This window comes from Dermacentor variabilis, chromosome 1, assembly GCF_050947875.1.
Source record: "Dermacentor variabilis isolate Ectoservices chromosome 1, ASM5094787v1, whole genome shotgun sequence".
NCBI lineage: Eukaryota > Metazoa > Arthropoda > Arachnida > Ixodida > Ixodidae > Dermacentor > Dermacentor variabilis.
The window spans coordinates 19,568,565-19,589,414 of record NC_134568.1 but is presented as its reverse complement, the minus strand read 5'-3'; the positions used below and the strand labels follow the sequence as shown (position 1 = coordinate 19,589,414).

At 45.7% G+C, this 20,850-nt stretch overlaps 1 protein-coding gene across 1 annotated transcript; it reads left to right on the top strand.

The window, feature by feature from the left end:
- The first annotated feature begins 1,380 nt into the window (after nucleotides 1–1,380).
- On the top strand, nucleotides 1,381–15,089 carry LOC142570277 (uncharacterized). Its single transcript, XM_075678675.1, has 4 exons — nucleotides 1,381–1,508; nucleotides 3,184–3,260; nucleotides 10,728–10,854; nucleotides 12,963–15,089. Exons 1-4 carry the CDS (start codon nucleotides 1,387–1,389, stop codon nucleotides 13,750–13,752), a joined length of 1,116 nt encoding a protein of 371 aa, XP_075534790.1. The 5' UTR covers nucleotides 1,381–1,386; the 3' UTR covers nucleotides 13,753–15,089.
- Nucleotides 15,090–20,850: the final 5,761 nt, after the last annotated feature.

Below are 20,850 nucleotides of genomic sequence, written 5' to 3'. Positions count from 1 at the left end.
GGTATGTAACGAGGAGGGAAGATGACCGATGGTCTGTGAGGGTTGCGGATTTGATTCCAACAGACGGGAAGCGTAGCAGGGGGCGGTAGAAAGTTAGGTGGGCGGATCAAATTAAGAAGTTTGCAGGGGCAACATGGCCACAATTAGCACAAGACAGGGGTAGTTGGAGCATTATGGGAGAGGCCTTTGCCCTGCAGTGGGCGTAGCCAGGCTGATGATGTTGATGGTGAAAGCTTGCAAGGTGTAGAACAAGCTCAAAATGCATGGACGTCATAACTTTCCGCTATTTGTTCTCAGTATTCAGTCGTGTTTGGAGCGGCGCAACCTTTTGTACCGCAGACATTTTCACGAAGCAATGGAAGCACGAGTAAATGGCACCTGTCCCCCTTGTAATTCAAACGATGGCGAAAACATGAGCGTGAATCCGCTCACGACGAGAGCACAGGGAAAACTGACTCGACTGTTGACTTGTTTCTGCTCGCGGCCCGTTATTTGCTGTGGCTCCACACTCGCAACTGTTATAAAGAGCTCGCACTTGATTCTTTGTCATTCATTTTTGGTTAAAGTTTGTGCAAGAAAAATATTTGAAGGCCGAAGTTGCAAGTAGCGTATTCTCTCTATGGACAGCACCACTCGTAGTGCTGGGCATGAAACGCAATTTACGGCTGTAGAGCGATCACACAAAACTGTCGTCGCTCTGCTGTGTATGACTGAGTTACGGCTATGCACTGCGCATGAGCATTCGTGACCGAATATTCGCATTAAGTGCGAAGAAGTTGTAGTTCTGTATTGCTAGGGGTTAGCGAAGACAGCACCGCCATTTGTGGGCAACAGAACAAAGCGAGCGCCACTCGTCGGGTGGTAACAACTACCTGCTTCATTTCAACTGAGCCCGAGAGTGCCGCAGCTGTCAGCGGAATTGAAGCATCTGGTAATCATAAGCTAGTTAAAGATAACTTAGCTTCTATATATCTCCTGCTCTTCCACCAGTGATTACACGAGCAACATTCTGTTACCAGCAATATGTGCATTCCACTTTTAGAGGACCATGAAAAAAGTAGCGATATGATCCAATGAATACACAGTTTTGCTTTTGTTGTTGTGAGGGAGGGTTAGTGTTCGTAGATCATTCGGCGGAAAGATAGCGAGGTTTATCGGGGCGCCCCTGCTACCCTTCAAAACTTTGCACAGTCGCGACAAGCTACTGGCGAACTCAAACGTCTCGTTCTTTTTTTACAGCCGTGGGGTATCATTTTAATCGAAACCCAAAAGTGACGAAGGCTTTATTAGTTTCCGTTCTTTCTCGGCATTGAGTGCGCATGCGCGGTGGTTCAATAACGTGCTGTCGACAGTACACGCCAGTTATACGAGATCGAAACATCCGGCATGGCTGAAGAAAGCAGCAGCGAATATACGCCTCTGGACTTAAGCATGAAGGGCGAAGCAACGCCAAGTACAAGCCGTGACGGTACCCACGGCTCTTCATCTACTTTGGGCGCCTACAGAACGTGAGCTTTACCACTTCTCAATTTTTTCGTTGGATACTGTTACCCTTAAATACGACCCATATCATAGGCTTTAATATCTGTACATTTCTTCACACCTAAACCAGCTCTTTTTGACAGCCCGCTTGAGCTTTGAAATCGGAAGCATTCTTAGATTAAGACGCGATGACGCAAGGGTGGTGCGAAAATATTGCTACACGTGTGTGGTATTTTATTGTTTGAACGAGGCGCGTGGGCGCCATCACTCGAAAAAAGAGGAGGAAGAACGCTCTCTGGCTCTCGAGCTGTCGGCTGAACTGGGAAGCGCTGCATTATCCCTTGTAAATATATTTTGTAAACAGTCGCCAGTTCTAATGCTTGGTTCACCTAACATTCCGGTGGAGGGTGCCGTTCCCCGTCCTCGCCACGGGGGTCCGCAGTGGCCGCAAGGTAAATATACCTGGTAGCGAAGCTTCCATAGGAGCCCATACGCTCAAAACATGGCGGTCCATCGGCTGTTTATGGGGCTTAGCGCCATCTCTATGTGGTAACACATCCGGCGGGGGAAAAAAATAATGTGACGCCATGTCCGTTAAAAGCAGAAGTGACGTCATTTTGTTTTCGAAGGCGCGAAATTTGTGTTGTTGGCCTGTCTATGGAGCTATATATTCAAATGCCCGGCCATTCGAATTGATGGGCGTTTCGAGCTTTCAGCGTGTAAAGCGATGCAGCAAAAGGCCAGCCGTACGGTTGTCGAAATCGCATCCCTGCACAGAACATACTTTCTTCGGAGGCCGACGAAAGCTTTAAGTGTAGAGTGCTGATCCTATTGTCGGATGCGAAGCCCGTCGGCCAGCGCAGTCGCGCGAAAACAACTACACGATTATCTGGCGGTCGTAACTCACTACTTTTGACTGAACAGATTAAAAAGCGATGAAGCTACCCGCGTCACCAAATTCAGACAAGCTTCGACAAGCAAGAAAGCACAAACTATGAGGGGGGGCGTATTTCAACAGGTGAACTTTACGAGTGCGCCTTTCTGCCCATTTCAAGACCTGCATTGCATTGCGAGGGATAGTGGCATCAACGCCCCCTGTAACGATGGGCGCTGAAAAGAAATGCATTTATTAATATTAAAAAAAAATTAAATAAACTTCTATTTTCTTAACTCGTCACGAAAATATGAAATTGACCAGGAATTTTATTTTCGTTGAATGAATCTAACTGTATCTCTTGAATCTATTTCTTTTCCAATGTTTGTTCCCTCCGAACATAGTCGCGCTTCAATCGCTCCTCCCATAACCCCCGTTGCTGATGTCGGTGACAATCTGTACTGAACCGCTTTTCGCACGAAGCTTCGCGACCTATTTGGATCGACCTTCGCGGCCGCACCGTCCTGGTTTGCGCCATGGCTCCCAGTGACGATACCTCGTCTCCTTCCACTCCTGCGACCGCGACAACAACGTGTTATATACAGCGCAAAGTCAGCTATTTAGCGCTCAGGATGAGATTTTTCAGAAAATGAAGCGAACGTATATTTATTGAAGAAAATATTTTTCACTCATGTAGAAGTCTTGTACTCCACACACGCGATGGCGTGCCGTAGCTCGTTGTCCCGGGTGCACATTAAACATGATTTCACCTCTTTTTTTTTTTGTCGCAGCTAGTAACTGTCTGACGAATAATTTATTAATTGTAGGATTGCTGACGACGCCTTGCGCTACCAGGGGAACACGCAGCACACGCCGACGATCGAAGAGACTTGCAACATGGACGGTACGTAGGCGATTGTCACTCGACTTCACCACAAATATGGCGGATAGCCCCTACGGTTACCGTGGTAGAGGTACATTTATTGCGTATAAAGATGCACTTTACCAGCGAGGCCAATGCGGTTTCCGCATGAGCCAGCATATAACGTCCTTACTAGGACATTTGTGCGTATCTAAATGTATGGAAATTGATACATAATCAATGGAGACGAAGTTTTTGAATGAATTTCTTCGTGTATCGGTGGTCTGGTAAAGCATGCTCCTGAATGATAAGGGCAGAAGCCGAGACTGTACAGTCGAGCGCGATTTGAAGTTTATCGTGCGAGCGTCGGATAGCCTAGCACTCCAGACACCTGGCGGCTGGTTTTGGAACAGAAAAAATCATGATTTCGCACTCTTCTCTCCCTCGTTCGCTGTTCCATACAACAACCATCACCTCTGCGACAAACTCGCCGCCCTTTCTCTCTAGTCCAAGCTTTCCATTTATTGCGATAAAGTGTGGACTTGGTTACCTCGTATCTTCGCGGGCGATAACAAAATTGGTGGGAAAGATCTGGTAAAGCCAGCGCTTGGCATTTCTTGATTTTAACGACATTGAAGTTGGAAAAAATATATCAACGCAACATGGCCTCGTCTATCGCCTTTGTTGACCAATAAATTTCCGCAAAACATTTTTATTCAGGGTATATAACTGCTGCAGTGATCGATGCGATCCCAGACCACTTGTCGCAAAAAAAAATGCCACGACGACTTACGGCAGAGGAGCGCTAAGAAATTGCTTCATTGGGAAAGTCCCAGCGAGAGATATCCCGGCAGGTGAACCGTCCTCAGAAGACAGAAAGCCGCATTCTTCGAGCGTTTAAAAGGGAGAACCGCTTCGAAGATGGCCCGCATCAAAGGAGGCCTGGAGGAACAACTGAGGAGGAAGACGCTCTGGTAATAGCTGGCGCCGTCAACGTCCCATTCACGACAGCGAAGAAAATCAAATAAGAACTTGACCTTCGCCTAAGCCTTTCGTTCATCTGAAAGAGACTTAACGCTGCGGGGCTTTAAAGCCGCGTGGCTGCGAGAAGGTCACTTTTGACCACCGAACATCGCAGGAAGCGTCTGCAATTTGCGCATCGGCACGAAACATGGAGCGCTGAGGACTGGTAACACGTCATGATTAGTGACGAATCGACATTCACTACCTGCTGGAACCAGCAACTCCGTGTTTTGAGATTCGATGGCTGCCGGTAAGATTTACTTTTCTTGCATATGATTTCACACCTAACTTTCCACCTAACTTTCTGCTTCCCCCTGCTACGCTTTCCTTCTCTTAAGATCAAGCCTGTTACCCATCCCTTAATGACCATTGGTTGTTTTACCTTCTCATTACCTGCCTTGTTCACGCCCATTTCTTCTTGATTTCGACTGAAATGTCATTAACTCGTGTATGTTGTAGAATAAGAGAGATATTGGAAGTGAAAGACGGGGACGCGAAGTTTTTTGACGCAAACAAACATTGAGTAACCGCACAAGCATGCACCAAACGTGGCTTTAGGACCGGCATATCATAGCGGAGTTTCAGTCGAAGTGCGAGTATGTGTGCAAACCTAAAATCTGTGGTCTCTAGCTAGAAAATATGCACGTCGCTCTGAAATTATTCACCTCAGTATATCACGACCTGCAAATACCTTAGCAGCTTTCGCTTAGTTTCTCATTATATTGTGGTAACTGCCCTGTGAGTGTTTTGGTTATTAAATTCGATGCATTAATTTTATTGCAGCTATGACGATGAAGACGTCCGCGATGTCACAGCAAGCAGGCGTGTCTCGGTGAACGTCTGGGGTGCAATAACCTACGCCGGTCTGGGTCCGCTCTTCCGCATCCCAGGGAGGCCCACGGCCGAAGTCTACAACGAGATTATCGACGCTGTTCTCCTTCCTTTCGCCGTGAATGGACCTTTCCCTGACGGGTGTTTTTATTTCCAACACGACGGCTGCTCTGTTCACACTGCATCCTCAGTGAAGGAAAATCTGAACAAGTCTGGAATTGCGCAGCTCCTGTGGCCGCCAAAGAGCACCGACCTGAACACAATCGACAATGTTGTGTTTAATGAAGGCACGGTTGGCTCGCCCAACCTTGACGAACACTGACGCAGACACTATGGGGGCAGCCGTTGAGAGGGAGTGGATCGAATGTCCTCCAACAGGACCCAGAACTGGCAGAATCTCTGTTCGCTTCTATCCTGACAAGGATAAAGGACGTGAAAGAAAGAATGGGCGCCGCGTTGAGGTATTAGGACCGAGGTGAAAGGGTTAAGCCTGGGATAATGCATAAGAAGCATTAGTCTCTTTTGGAAGCCAATAACGAAGGATTGAAATGAATTTGCGCCTAATGAACATTAATGGGTAAGCAGCGATGACACGGCCATTTTCAGAGGTAGTTCGTTGCTTAGCCCTCTCCCTATGCGATGCCACCGACGTTGCAAATGAAATAATTCTTTACACAACCATCAGTGAAATTCGCAGCACCATTTCGAAACCATAGCAGTCAGAACAGATATCGAAAGTTAGCGTTCATCGAAATTCAAACGCCTTAGTGACTCTGCCGTTACTCGTTTGTCTCTTATTTGTGACCCGCTGCTCCGACTTGGCGACAGCACACACTCTAATCCCGTACGCATTGTCTGATCTCGGCCTCAGGGACCAGCTTGCACAAGGGCATCCTTTCATCGGTGATGATTTCACTCTGCTTCGCACGTGTGTAACTACAGAGCTTTGAAGGGAACATCACAATTTGGTCTATTTTTCCTATTTTTGCATAATATCTATACATATTTAGTGCAGTTATTCAAATCATTATACTGCGTCCTCAACTGTATTTTGTTGACCTAACGGAAAGACTTATTCAGTGAACGCCCTCACATAGCCATCTCTTGGGCCGTAAATAGTTCATCAATTCCACATCTATCACAGTCACGCACACGCACACATGAAGAATTTCAGACTTTTATAGAACTCTTCAATGTATTGGGAGGCATTCGCGAAAAGCAAAATCATTGCGCTGTAGTTGATTCTGAACTTCCGCAGACATGTGTTGCAGCAACTGCAGGAAAAGTTGAAACTGAGAATATCAACCGCAAAATTCATTCCCACGAATGCCGTTTGTCGTTTTTAAACAACGGGAGCTCTCATCCTCTGGTCGCTCCTTGCAACAGTGATAAGATGGATCGTGCTGTACTCAGAAAGACAAGAAAATCGTGATGCGCAGGGACAATCGGACAGTTCTCGACGACCGCACATAAACCACATTCATTTTTAAAATGTTTACGACATACCTGGCTACAATATTTCGTCATAGTACAATTGGCGGCGCGAAAGCTAGGAAAAATAAGAGATATCGAGCATTTTATCTAAACCGGTGTTTTCACTTTCCGCGTCCTTTTTCGTTTTCCTTGGTTGGAGCCTGCGAAAATAAAATTTTAAAAAAGGGGAGAGAGGCCGCACATAACGGACGCATCGCGGGCTTAAGCTAATGTTCTTGGTCACCCATTCTTTCTGGCTCAGCAGCAATGACGTCACATAGGCTAGATACAGCTTCGTAGCGTCCAATTTCAGACAATACCGAAGAATACGTCGTGCGCACTACGATCACTGCCTCTTCGCAGAACAAAAAAAAACTGATAGCCCAGCAGGGAGTGACGGCTGCTGAAGGAACAGCAAAAAGAGTGAGGGTAGCTGGCCTGATACCTCCCTCGCCTGGTCAGAGAATTCTGGGCCATTGCGCTGTTCATTTTCCCGGTCGAAACTCGCACGATAACCTTCAAATCGCACTCGACTGTACATTCCATGCAGTGATTCTCTCGTAAATGAAGTCATCACTCGACCATTGGTCGACAATTTTATTTGCACAGTAGTATCTCAGTGGGTTTGAGCTGTTAACATCTTGATGTTTTCCTTAAAGCGAGCTGGTTGACAAAGCATGTGCTTTGATGCAAATTCCGTGTGTGATGTGTAATTACAGCGGCGCTTCAGATGTCTATACTTTGATGCCTGAGTGGTGCTGTTACGATTTAGTAACTGTGTGAGAATCGCTCACCAATAGCATTTTAAGAGCAGCAGACGTATCCCGCTGCTGCCGAATGCAGAAGTAACGGAGCGCAATTTGATGCACCCCAAAACAGCTTATATTGGAGCTCTTGGTTCTTTCATACTAAGCACGCCAAGCCACACCCACAGCATAAAAAAACCTTCAAAAATTAATGAAAGTGTAACGCAAGGAGCACACAAAACTGTTGGGTAGTTTGCCCTCTGTTGGCATAAATCTTTACCAAAGAAACCAAATATACGCTTCTGAAACCCCAACATTATTCATACTGACAGAGTAACAATTGCAGCACGCAACGATTACCAGTGAGTCTGCAACTGCTTCCAAACTGTAACGCTTTGCTTTATTAAGAAAATTTACGCCATACTGAGACACACTTCCAAACTGAACGTTCTTTTCTGTAAGGTGATTAGCTTTCCTTGGGTACGTCAAGCATTATTTTATTTTGTAAAGATTGGATTAGCTTTGTAGACGATCACAAGGAAGAAGACGGGACAGGCGGAAACTAACGTGTTGCAAATTGATTATCCCTTTGCCAGTAAGAATTCTGAAGATGTTATTTCGCTTCTGCAGACAGCTGACTCAATCGAATTTGGTTTCTCTGTTGATGTAGAAGATTTATTCTACTCCATACCTCACCAGTGCACTTTTTGAATCAGTGCGCAGCTGCATTGAAACTAACGATGTCATAGGTTTCCAAAATTCAACAGGCGTCTCGGTAGCGAGTTTCCTGGCGATTTGGAAATTTTATCTCAGTGATGACCTTTGACAACCAAACGCTTGTGCAGCGACAGGGAGTGTCCATTGGGTCGTGCGTAGCATCTTTCATACAATATTTGTTTATCGAGTATTGACCGCACCTTATTTGGCGTACTTGAGAAAGACAAAGTAGTACATGTTTTTAGGTATGTTGGCGATTTTCTTGTGCTGCTGAAGAGACGAAATGATTCTATGTATGACGATGCCATTGCAGACATTTTAAATCTCTTTGAACATAATGCCTTAGGTCTAACCTTTACACATGAACTCCGTGTCAATAACATTCTGTAGTTCCTTGACCTCAAGCTTACCTTTGGTAATGAGCACGTTTGTTGCTGTTTCGGCCCCCGCACACAAAAGCAACTGTTACCCAATGATTCGGCTCACTCTAAAATCACCAAAAGGATCATTGCTAAATAGATTATCGAGCAATCTCTGAAAAAGTCATGTTGCAGGCCAGCTTCGACATGCAAATTTCCAGGCTGGCAGTTGTTGAAAGGCTCGAAAAGAGGCTAAAAGCGCCTCAAAAAGTAAACACTGATGCTGCCAACAAAGCTTCAAAGCCAGTCGTAATCTCTTATGTCCATAGAACTGCACAAAATCGGAAGATAGCAAACAAGTACGTTGTCCCTCTCGTTTTCTCGGCTCCCTGCAAGCTGAGTCACCTTTGCGCCCGCATTGGGAGACTTCACGCCAGACATAAGTAAGGTGGCTGTGGCGTGAAACACAAGAACCCCCATGTAGATCGCCAAGTTGGCGTTATTTATCAGATTCCCCTGACATGCGGCAAAACCTACATAGGCCAGACGGGCCATTGTGTGAACGTGCGAATCTGTGAACACGAAAGGTCTAATAAAAAGCGGGAGCTATGTCATTCACCCATGCATTGCCTAGATCATAAATGCAGGTCTCTGCTCAACCAGGTTAAGATCCTGCGCAAGTGCAATAACGAAAAAGCACGGGAACTTCTAGAGGGATATTATATAAAAAAGAAGGAACAAACATGCATCAGTGACACATCGATCATACTTTGCAATAGGGAGGCACGTTTCCTAGAAAATATGATTGGCTGAGCCAAGCCATTGTTTTTTTTTCTGATTTTGTGTTTTTTTCTCTTATCTGCTGCTGATACTCTGATTCGCCTGTGCTGCATGAACTGATATTTAAGTGTTTCCCTCGAATAAACCTCAGTTGTTAGTTTGCGCCTGTCCAGTCTTCTTCCTTGTGATCGTCTACGAAGCGCATTCAATCTTTCCAACTAATGAACCAACTTGCCCAACAACGCATTCTGCTAAGCACTATTCGCTCTGCCATTATCTGCGCAACCTCTCTCGCAGGCCTGATGAACGTCGTGACAATAACGGCGCAACTTATAAAATTGAGAATGCCAGAGAATAAAAAAAATGAGTTGCTTAAGTTACGCCTATGCTATCACACTGTAGTTCATTCGAAGTCAAATATGAAACTCAAATCTTTAGTTCCTGTGGTTGGGAATCCGCGTTGAATATTTTTCCTTGCACACGATGGGGCATAGTCACTAACACATATGGGTGTAGTAATGCCATCAAGATTCTTCGCCAATTCCCCCTGCCTTCATATTATAAATAAAGGTGCATATAAAAAATACTGCACCTCTCTGCAGTTTTAATGGTAATTGCAGTAGCATCGATGGTCATCCTGAGGAGGGTTCTGCCGTAATTGCCGCCTTTTAGGTGTCTCGCGGTATCCTTCTAGTTTCACGCAATTTCTGAGCCGTTATATGGACGATTTTCACCTAGCCACAACACCTGCAGCGCAATCCATACAATGCACACATTTAACGTGCTTTGAGGCTTTCCGTTGCATAGTTGCACATATGCGCACATATGCCAATTGAGCAATCTTTTTGAAAGTTGTCCTATATTTTATTGATAGGCTTCACAGGAGCATTGGCGAGTACAGCCGTTTTAGTGCTCCTAATGAGCTCGTAAACCTGCCGTGCTTACAGCCGGTGCTTATGAACTTCAGCTACACGAATCACCAAATGGGGTTCGGATAACCACATTCCGTAAGGCGAGTACATATTTTGATGAAGCACCTGTGTCATTGAAGGTCAATAAATTTAGGGCATACGTCATACAAAAATTCTAAATCCCTCGGTAGAAATGCGTCCTCTCACTTTTTCACTGTCGTCCTCTGCGTCGGGCTATGTCTTCTCGTAATAGATGACCAGTAAGCAAGAACTTTGTGAAGCATCTAGTGTGCTTAATACGGGATAACACAGCAAATATATTGGTTCAAAAGTTTCACGCACAAGACACCGACATGTCGTTTTTCACTAGGAGCACTGCCGTGCACATGTTCTGCCCGCGATTTGAGACGAAACATGATAGACATCACAAGAATCGAACGCTGCACAATCTTGATGGTGCTCGCCTTCTTCATCGCCACGAAGTTATTGTGTGCATTTATGACATACTTGCTAAAAGAAGAACGCACCGTGTACGGAAGCACAGTAATAAAGTATCCATACCACTAAAATCTTCTTGCCTTGCACCATAAGCATGAAATATCTATTTCTCATGAATTGCTCTTGCACTACAGCGAATGAACACCTTTACTATACCTTTATGCCATACAGGTGTCACTGACAATGGCAGCTCAAGTTGCCAGCACCTGGGGTCCATCAGGAGCAGCGATAAGGCAGTGCCCAGCCCAATTTGCGCTGGCATGGAAGTAGCATCAGCCAATTTTGGAGGCGGCGCCCCGTAAGTTCACATTCAGAAAAGTTCTATTTAACCGCAACTCAGGCGAGGGATGGTTATCCGGTATAACAATGATGCCTCTACTCGGTAATTTCTCATTGGGAGGGCTAGCTCTGATGGCTGAAACAGCTACTGCAACAGCAGTTTAGACCTCTGCGCCGGCACAGCCTGCCTTGCCAAACTTCATGGTTCCAACACTGCGACCGGACACATCACGGCAGTGTGCACACCCCATGCCGCAAACACGAAGCTACACAAGCTCGCCCGATTTTCCATCCTGTTAACACGCCGCAATGTGCGGTACATCTGCAGGCTTGTAACCTGCTTACTCACTCCCCATTATGGAATATGTAAAGGTTGTGAAGGAGAGGCGCTCATCGGAGCCGAGGCTCATGAAGCGAAATAGGGTTTTCCTGCTTTCCTGTAAGATTCCTATAGGAATTACTCTGGCACTGACGCGCTTGTGCGAGGGGTAAATGTTGCGATGATTTAACTGCTGTTCTGACAATATGGTGTCGGCGCAAATAAAACACTTTACCTCAGGATTTACTACATAAGTACATTGCAAAAGAGAAATTAATGTGCTTGGCAACACTGTACGAGCATTAAAGCTTGTGGCTTTTAATGAAATAGGATAATATCGTAACTGAAGCTGTTGCTTTTTAAGATTCGTCAAGTACTTAAGAAAACGTTGACAAACTCCAGTAACATAATTACAACTTTATAACTCAGCAGTGAAAACACCGCCACAATTAAATCAGCTGCACCAAATAACACATTTAAAGCGTCCAGAATTCATGTGTTACACAGCGCTTTGAAATTTTCTGTTTTATGGGTAGATCATTCGCCAGTACTCGGGCACATGGTATAGATTTCAAGGAAATTTCAAATGAATATAAAGAAAGTTGTCCGCTAAGGATGCTCCAAGATTGATAGATTGATTGATAGTTCTAATTTCTTCATTAAATAATCCGGTCTTGATGCTGGCCAAGCTGGCATTATTTGAAATGACGTGCGAGCTAATACCACACGACTCGAACCAAACCACAACATTGCATGAGTCGTGTATACAACCACTATACGAATAAATAAAAGTAAACAAGTAAAAAGCACATTACCGCAACAATAGCGACCAATGTTCATCTAGTGCTTAGCGTAGACACTTCAAACGAGCAACTGGCTGTACAGGAGACGTGCACCATACGCGCTGTCTCTGTTCTATTGCCCGTTGTATTTTTCTTCACTAAACGGTTGAAAAGATATCATGCCAGCAATGCCTTAACTTAAAGCTTGCAGCGTTCATTACCTTACAGAGAAAAACAAAAGAAAATACAAACTTTTTTGGTAGCATATTTCATTCATTGTACATAAAGAATGAAGCATTTGACGTATCTGTGCTTACCTCGTATTGACGGAAATGATTGTGTGTGTGTCGTTCTCGCGATGCCTTCGGCAGGAAAGGTGTGCTGTTCGAATGTGAGTCAAATATTAAATGACTTCATACAAACAGTGCAGAAAAACTTGAACCCAGAAGTTTCTCATTGTATTCGATATGGAAGGACTTGAGTGAATACGTATGATGTCCGACGGGATGTCATTCCACCTACACTGGTCAGAAATAAAGCGAATAGTTCACCTTTGCGCCATTTCCTTTTAATAAAGCAAGAGCATCAAGGGGCTAATTACAATGGCTTAAACCCGCAAAAAGTCGGCTCTTGTGCAGTAAGAGAAAAATATCATGTTTAGATCGGCTAAGCTTCTTATCTAACCACAACTACCACGCATTTTTTCTACGTTCGAGTTGCAAGAAATACCAAAAGCACGCTTTACTCATTACAGTATGTATAGCCTATGTGATACACGTAACGTTCTTTCTTATTTTCAAGTTTAGACACAGATATACCATCAAAGGCAGCAGTGTTCAATTTACGCCAAACTAGACCCCCATGGAGCGCCAAGATTAAGTACTTCAAGTTAGCGCTAAGGTTCAGAAAGTCACCTTATCATCAACGCAGGATTTAATTTGTCAACCTCTCAATTGGCAAGATGTGTTTTTCTCGTCCTGTAAGAAGATTCGGCCATTTTGACCTTCTTTGTCTGTGTCCTTGCAGGAATGCACCTGGAACCGCGGGAACGGAACAGCGAGAGTTGTGCGGTGTCTGTGGCAATGTTTACAGCAGGTCCGATGCTTTACAGGGGCAAGCAGAGGCACACACGGATGACACAGCCCACATTTGCAAAGCATGTGATCAATTGTCTGTGAAGAAGTCTAAATTTGTTGATCATTGCCGCAACCGTACTGAGAAAAAACACAAATGCGAAACCTGTGGTAAAGAATTCCACCGGGCAGGTCACCTAGCTGTACATTACCGCACGCACACAGATGAGAGACCCTACAAATGCGAAACCTGTGGTAAACAGTTCCACCGGACACATCACCTAGATGACCATAGGCGCACGCATACCCACGAGAGACCCCACAAATGCCAAATATGTAATAAATCGTTCAGGCAGTCTACTCATCTAAATGGCCATAATCGCACTCATACAGGCGAGAGACCTTACAAATGCCAAGTATGTCATAAATCATTCCGGCAGTCTAATCACCTAGATGTACATTACCGCACGCACACAGACGAGAGACCCTACAAATGCCAAATATGTAATAAATCGTTCAGGCGGTCTGCTCATCTATATGGCCATAATCGCACTCATACAGGCGAGAGACCTTACAAATGCCAAGTATGTCATAAATCGTTCCGGCAGTCTAATCAACTAGATGTACATTACCGCACGCACACAGACGAGAGACCCTACAAATGCAAAATCTGTGATCAATCGTTCCGGCAATCCCATCATCTAAATATTCATAAGCGCACGCATACAGGAGAGAGACCCTAAAAATGCCAAATATGTGATAAATGGTTCCGGCAGTGTTGTCGGCCAGGTAACCACAAGCGCGCGCACACAGGTGAGAAACCCTACATTTGTAAATGATGCGGTAAATCGTTCAGACAGGCGTGTATCTCCGTGAACATGAGCCCGCGAACGCAGAGGAGAAATGTTGTGTATGCCAAAAATGTGCTAAATGATTCTAAAACAAATATAATCTCAAGAGATATGTAGACTCGCAATGTGGAAACAGCGCTTTCGTTAGCGAAATCTGTGATCGACCTTTTAAGAACAATTCAAGTTTTCTTCGTCACCGCCGAGCAAAGCATGTGAATAAAACACCGTATGAGTGTACGCAGTGCGGATGTCGTTTTGCAGACAAAGAAACCCGCGACAGGCATGTGTGTCAAAAGGAACGCAAGATGTGAACGATGCTATCTGGTTTTGCGAAATTACGTGACAAGACCTTGTCGCCAGAAGTAGTTGGGGTGCTTCAATGTCAAGAAATACTGCTTGACCTGGCCAGCGCCCACTGTTCCATGAACTATGTTGTTGGGGAACGTTGCCTTATCAAACTGATTTCAAGACAACCCTAACGGGCTGCAGGATTGTGTTTTGTGTAAGTAGAGGGTTGAGGGAAATGTCCACAAAAGATCCTTGACCCCCATTTGTTTAGAGAAACTTCTTGTGCAGGTCGCATGACAGTGTACCAGCAAACAAGCTTGAATGAACCATATTCGTAGTGATTTAGTAGCGTAAACTGAATGGAATATGTCTGTATAAAATCATTTGAGAAAGGAGGTACTGTATTCTTGTCTACTAAAAAGTAATTTCTGCCATTAATCAAGGTCCAAAGGCCTAGTTGCCTTCGAGAGAAAGCATTTGCAGATGCTTTTACGACAATGCATAACTACATCGTACGCGCACAAAAACTGTTTGCATGAAATTTTGTTAAATGCATTGACTGTTCTTTGGCGCGTGTATACATACCGGATATGTTTGTTCTATACCATAAAATAAGCTTATGACGGTAGTGAGACAACACTACATTCACTTCATTTGGAACTTCGCTATGCGTCATGGTCTCCCACTACGAAAATTTTTAGTTTTGTTTTATTGTGGCGGAACTTCTCAAGTTAAATCGATAGTTTTTTATCAACTCGGAAGTCGTCTGTTTTAACTCGGACTGCTCTCTAGCTGCACCTGTAAAATCTTTTAGCCCGATGTGACAAAAGTATCTCTGCAAAAATGAGAGTAAAGGCTTGACATGACAAGTTTTCATATATGTTTGCACACTTGTACTTTTTTCCCTGTGAACGCGTTTCCCCAGCAATTAAATATTTGGTTACCCCTCAGTGCATGACGCACCTGCAGTATCAGAGCCTTCTCGATCTTTCTCACCAATTATACACTTTTTTCTACGTTGTAGTCGAACCTTTCGTAATCAAACTGAACGCGCAATACGAATACAAATGTGCATTCTTGAAGGCTTGCAAGCACCAACGATTACGCTACAATCTCCAACGAATCATGCATGAATATCCCACAAACTTTAGCCGTCAATCACTTATTCGACGATTGACGTCTACGCTTTCAACTATCTTTCTGCCCGAGCGTAACTCGTTTTGTGCCTTCCCGTTCCCCGAATAAAGAGTTAGTTGCGTGACTCAGCGGTCCTACTAGTGTATTGTTCACCGTCACCAGAACGTGGCATCTCGTAGAGGCGCGTGTTGTGACCGGATACACGCAGCAAGCCATGAAAACAACGTAAACATTGTCATCGGCTAGTGAGCTTGCCACAACCTACGACTAACGCCCCAGTACCCTCGTCTGGCCGAGAATACCAGGAAGATCATGGCCCCATCAGCAGTCCCAATGACAATCCTTGTATTGCCAGCAACGATCGCGCTACAAGCCAATGGAGCCAACGTTCTTCTACGGATCATCGTTTAAGAGGAAGCTTTAGCTCGGTTGCTCCTATCTAAATACACGTAAAAGCAGAATTCGCTTTTCTCGGCCACCACTGCACCAAATTTGACGAGGTTTGTTGCATTTAATAGAAAAACTTAAAATCTAGTGACTGTTGGTTTCGGATTTTTGATTTAGGCCGTCAATTTTTTATTAAATATTGGCAGAAATCGAAAATTTTCAAAAAACGAAACTATAAAGTTTACAACTCTGTAACTCAGCAACGAAAATTGATAATACAATTCAGTGAATTGCATCTGATAGTACATCTAAAGCGGACAAAATTGGTAGGTTACACATGAATGTAAAAAAGATATAGTAAAATGGAAATATAGGTTTTGCAGAACCCTTGTAAACAACATAACAAATTCATGTACGATATAAAATGACGTATCGAATTTGTCCACTTTCAATGATCTGATGGATCTCGTTTACAGAACCGCGATATCTGCTCTTGATGCAGAGTTATGAATTTGTAAACTTCATGCTTCTATTTTTTTCAAATTTTCGAATTTTTGAAAATCCTTTTAACAAAATTCAGGATTTAAATAGAAATTCCGCGACCAACAGTCACTAGAATTTCACTTTCCCTCTCAAATGCAACAAATTTCATTAAAATCGGTCCAGGGGTTATCTCAGAAAAACGTTTTTGCCTTTTTACATGCATTAGAATAGGCCGCGTCGGACTTGGGCCCGAGCTAAAGCTTCCTCTTAAGATCCTTAAAGCTGGCTGGAAACAAGCATAAATCGGCACATATAAAAAAATGAAAGCGAGACTAGCTGCGTCACGTGGTTTTAAATACGACACTCCTGCAATGCTACCGCACGTCACCGCAGAAGAAAATCTTGACGTCGCCACCTTACTGCAGCGTGCCGAAGAAGCACTACAACCTTCCTGCCTACGCGTCACGTACTAGTCAAGGACGGACAGCCGAAGCTACAGTCTTCGAAGAAGATATGAGAAGCAGCAGTCCAGCGATCGTGTTTGAGCTTGGACCCCTATACACCGACGTGGACTGAGTGGAAAGCTATGAAGCGCTCGCATGTATCGGAACATTCCCGGTCATCCTCACTGATTGTATTTGTCAGCTATGTTGTAACGGGGCCTTTTGCAGTTAGATTGCATGCGTGAGGCGAACAGTGTTGTACATTCTGGAAGGCACACGAGCACATGCGATTACGCTGGAATCTTTGACTAATCATACATAAATAGCCGACTAGCTTGAGGCGCAAATCAGCTTTACGACGATCGGCACATGTTCTCGGCGCTTGCATATTGCATGAGTGTGACTTCTTTTGTGGACACATGTTTGTCCAATAAAGAGTTGATTCCTTGACTCACGCTTATTGCTACTGTGCTTCTGACCCTCCCTATAAAGTGACATCGAGAAATAACGATTATCATAGCCTAAATTTATTCGGTATTTTCAGAGCTTCTAGGCGAAGGCGCCTTGCCAGATATACCAGATTGGCTCGTTTTGGGGTGTTCTCATTGGCATGCCCGACCTCCGCCTTTTGTCTATCTTTTTTAGCGCGTACCCGCCGCCTGCCCACCACTTCGGGGTCGGTCGATTCACGCTCGGCCTGCGGCTGCTTGCGGCGCTGCCCAGCCCTTCTCGCTTAGCGCTCGGCCTCTCGATCGACAGGTGAAAAGATACATCCATAGCGCTCACAGAGCCCGGAGCAACAGCCAGAGGACGCGAACCCAGCGCGCCTCTTTGTACCTCACCCTGCAGCCGCGCGCTCCTCCTTTCTACCTGCAAGCGCCCTCTGCGTGCACTCGGTTCCATCTTGCAGCTCGGCAGCCTCTGACTTGACCTCGCTGAGTTCACAAAGTGGATTGTGCGCTTGCGCGTAAAAACCTCTCATCCAGGTGGATGGCGTCTGCATTAAGTCGCAATGCTCCCATTGCAGATGTACTACCGGCGTCAAATTAAACGCGGATGGCGGCGCGCGTGTCCGCTTTTAATTCCAAGCGAGAAAGCAAACGTCAAAGAAAACAAGCGACAAAATTGCTGTATAGGGCGAGCGTTATCGCGCAGTGTGGTGCAACTGGGTGTGCGCAGCTGTCGAAGGTGGTGACTGGCCGACGGCGCGCCCTATACCTACAGTTATGCTTCAAACGCGCTGTCCACTGTGCGCGTCTCATTTGACGCCCATAGCACAAAAATTTAGCGCATTATTGCAACGGTGAAGAGGGGACACGGACCGAAAGGCAACGACATACATAACTAGGCTTTGTTCAGATTGCTACAGTACACATGGAGATTTGGAAACATGTGCAATAAAGTAGTAAAGCAGGAAATTAAAACATTTCCTTGGATATGCGAATTGTCATGATGCTATTTAGAAGCATTGATAAACAAAAAAAAACCTTTTCCGACTACCGCTCACGCTGAATTACACGGTTAAAGACGATTTTTCTGTAGAACGCGTGCTTACCATGTCCGCGAGTCTGTGATGGTGACCAATTGTACAGCGAAATGGAAATGTTTACGCATATGCGACCGGGCATACTGCAGTATATCCTGTAACGTGCAAGAGCACCAGCAGAGTTAGGATTTTTTTTCAGTGATTCTACTCGTTGATTTAGTTGTTACTATAAAATATTGCCACGATATCATCTGTGCTCAACAACGCTGAAGACGAAGACGACGACCTCGAGTGTGCAAGCGAACTGCTAGAAAAGAAGCCTGAACTGAGCACTTGTCCTAACTGTCTCGATTAAACACCGCTCTCCGCTCTTATCTCAAGTGAGCCGTGACACTGGTGGAGGTGCGGGGTATCGCATCATCGCCTAATGATAGGGACCACTCCTGCGAGTAGCCCTGCATCCAGCCCTTCAAAGCATCATCCACGCATCGAGACAGCAGTGCGCTGCGCAAGCCGCCACCTGCAAGGTCTTTGCCCGGAATTCGTCCTCTTGCAAGGAACGTTGTCAGCGACCTCGCCGACTCGGGAAAAGGTGCTTGCAAGTGCAACGCAGGTGACTGTTCCAAACAATCTAGTGCCCATAAACTTCCACGGTGACACATATAAAGACGCCGAACACTGGCTGGACCAGTACGAACGCGTAGCTAAGGTCAATCAGTGGCGTCCGGACCAGAAGCTTTCCAATGTGTACTTCGCTCTTGAAGGTAGCGCAAGGACATGTCTCGTTTGTTTCGCCGCGCGGATCCCAACATGCCTGATTCGAAGAAGCTGAGCCATCTCTTGCGCGGCGTCAAAGAACAGCTATTCGCTGGTCTCGTGCGTAACCCTCCCACAACAGTGTAAGAATTTATTAAAGAAGTCACAGCAATCGAGCGTGCGCTGCAGCAGCGTTGCCGGCAATACGAACGCCTGACTGACGATGCGCCTGCAGGAGCCGCAGTACTTACAGTGACAGACGAGATCTCGCTGCGTCAACTAATAAGAGAGATTGCGCGCGAGGAGATAGCGAAGTAAGCTGTGATACCGAAGCATTTTAGTGTTGCTTCGGTCGCTGAAGTTGTCCGCCAAGAAATCCGGCAAGCATTTGCATCTCCTGAGCCACTCCTTGAACTGCGTCCCGAGAGGCGCTTCAAGCCGCGCGCATACAGCAACGCAGATGCTCTGCGTCGCCCGCTTTCTACCGTGTGAGTACAGCACTACCACCAGCGGCCACCTAGAGCTGTCTGCATACAGAGGGAACATTTCAGGCGACCCCAGCTTCGCAGGACCGACGTATGGTGAACTGCTTTTCGCCGACCATTGTGTTTTTCCTGTGGTGAAGCAGGGCATTTTATCGTTTTCGCCCTCATCGTCAGAGTGGCATCCAGGAAATGTCATCTGCCACTCCGCCACAGTTTCCAGAGAGACATCCACGCTTCGACGACAGTGTCACTCGGAAACAAGGTAGCTCAGCTAATCTCCGGTCGCGCTCGCCGTCTCCGTTATGTTATTCTTCGCCGAACTGTCGCAGTTTCGCCGACGTGGTAAGAGGCCGCTCTCCAAGCCCACGGCGGGCAAACTGAAATCAGCGACCTCAGGGGGGAAGGTTGCAAGTCGTCGAACCGCCCAAGATCCCCCATTATTACCGAGAAACGAGCAGACCAAGCCGGAGAAATGGAACGCCGACGAATTTGTGAGTGCCGATCTACTCTTAAAGATTGATGGCCACGACGTGACAGCTTTAGTTTATACTGGTGCAGACTTTTCAATAATGAGTGAGCAGTTGATAGGCCGGCTTAAGAAAATCAAAATGAAGTGGACGGGCCCTTACATGCGAAATGCCGGGGGCCAGATTATGGCGCCTACAGAAAAATGTACTGCACGACTCCAGATAGGAAATACAGCTTTTGTCGCCACTTCTATGATTGTAAGAGTGTTGCAGATCACTGATCCTTGGAATGTACTTCTTGCTGGAGTACGGCACAGTGGTTAAAACACGCTATGCCGAGATAACCTTGTCAACTAGTACAGACACGAGCCACAACGAAGAGCGCCAACGTACATCGTTACGTGTCGTCGACGACGACGTCTACGTACTATCATGCAGTCTTGTCTCCGTCGCTTGCGGAGAACGGTTTAACAAGGACGGTGTAGCCGAACAATTAACTGCACTTCTGTTCCATCAGGGTGTTGTCATTGCTCGGGGTATCGTCAGCCTAATCGTTGGTCGCACAGAGGTACTTTTGACAAATTCCATCAGTGAACGCCGGCACATCAGTAAAGACACCGCTGTGGCATACTTTGACGAAATTGACCACGTTCAACACTGCCTTGGTGTAAAAGAGGAATCGACCACCGATACGATGCCACATGCACCCGTCGTCGACGTTGACCCAGGTTTAGCGCCGCAACAGAAACAGTCTCAGGGAATTGCTCAACGATATTAAGGACTGCTTTTCTACAACGTCCCGAGTGCGTCAAACACCACTGACAAAACACCGCATCATTACGGAAGAAACAGCAATACCCATCCGACAGCATCCGTATCGCGTGGCTGAGAAAGAACGTGAAGCGATACAGCAGCAAGTCAAGAAAATGCTGGATGATGACGTCATCCAGCCGTCAAAAAGCTTTTGGGCAACGCCCGTGGTACTCGTTAAGAAGGATGGTAGCCGGCGGTATTGTATCGATGATCGCAAGTTCAATCGGGTTACGAAAAAAAGATGC

Excerpts from the sequence above, each read along its gene's own strand:
- LOC142570277 (XM_075678675.1), top strand. The coding sequence starts at position 1,387 with ATGGCTGAAGAAAGCAGCAGCGAATATACGCCTCTGGACTTAAGCATG. Across the intron at positions 1,509-3,183 it reads ACTTTGGGCGCCTACAGAAC|GATTGCTGACGACGCCTTGC; the intron begins GTGAGCTTTACC and ends TATTAATTGTAG. Across the intron at positions 10,855-12,962 it reads AATTTTGGAGGCGGCGCCCC|GAATGCACCTGGAACCGCGG; the intron begins GTAAGTTCACAT and ends GTGTCCTTGCAG.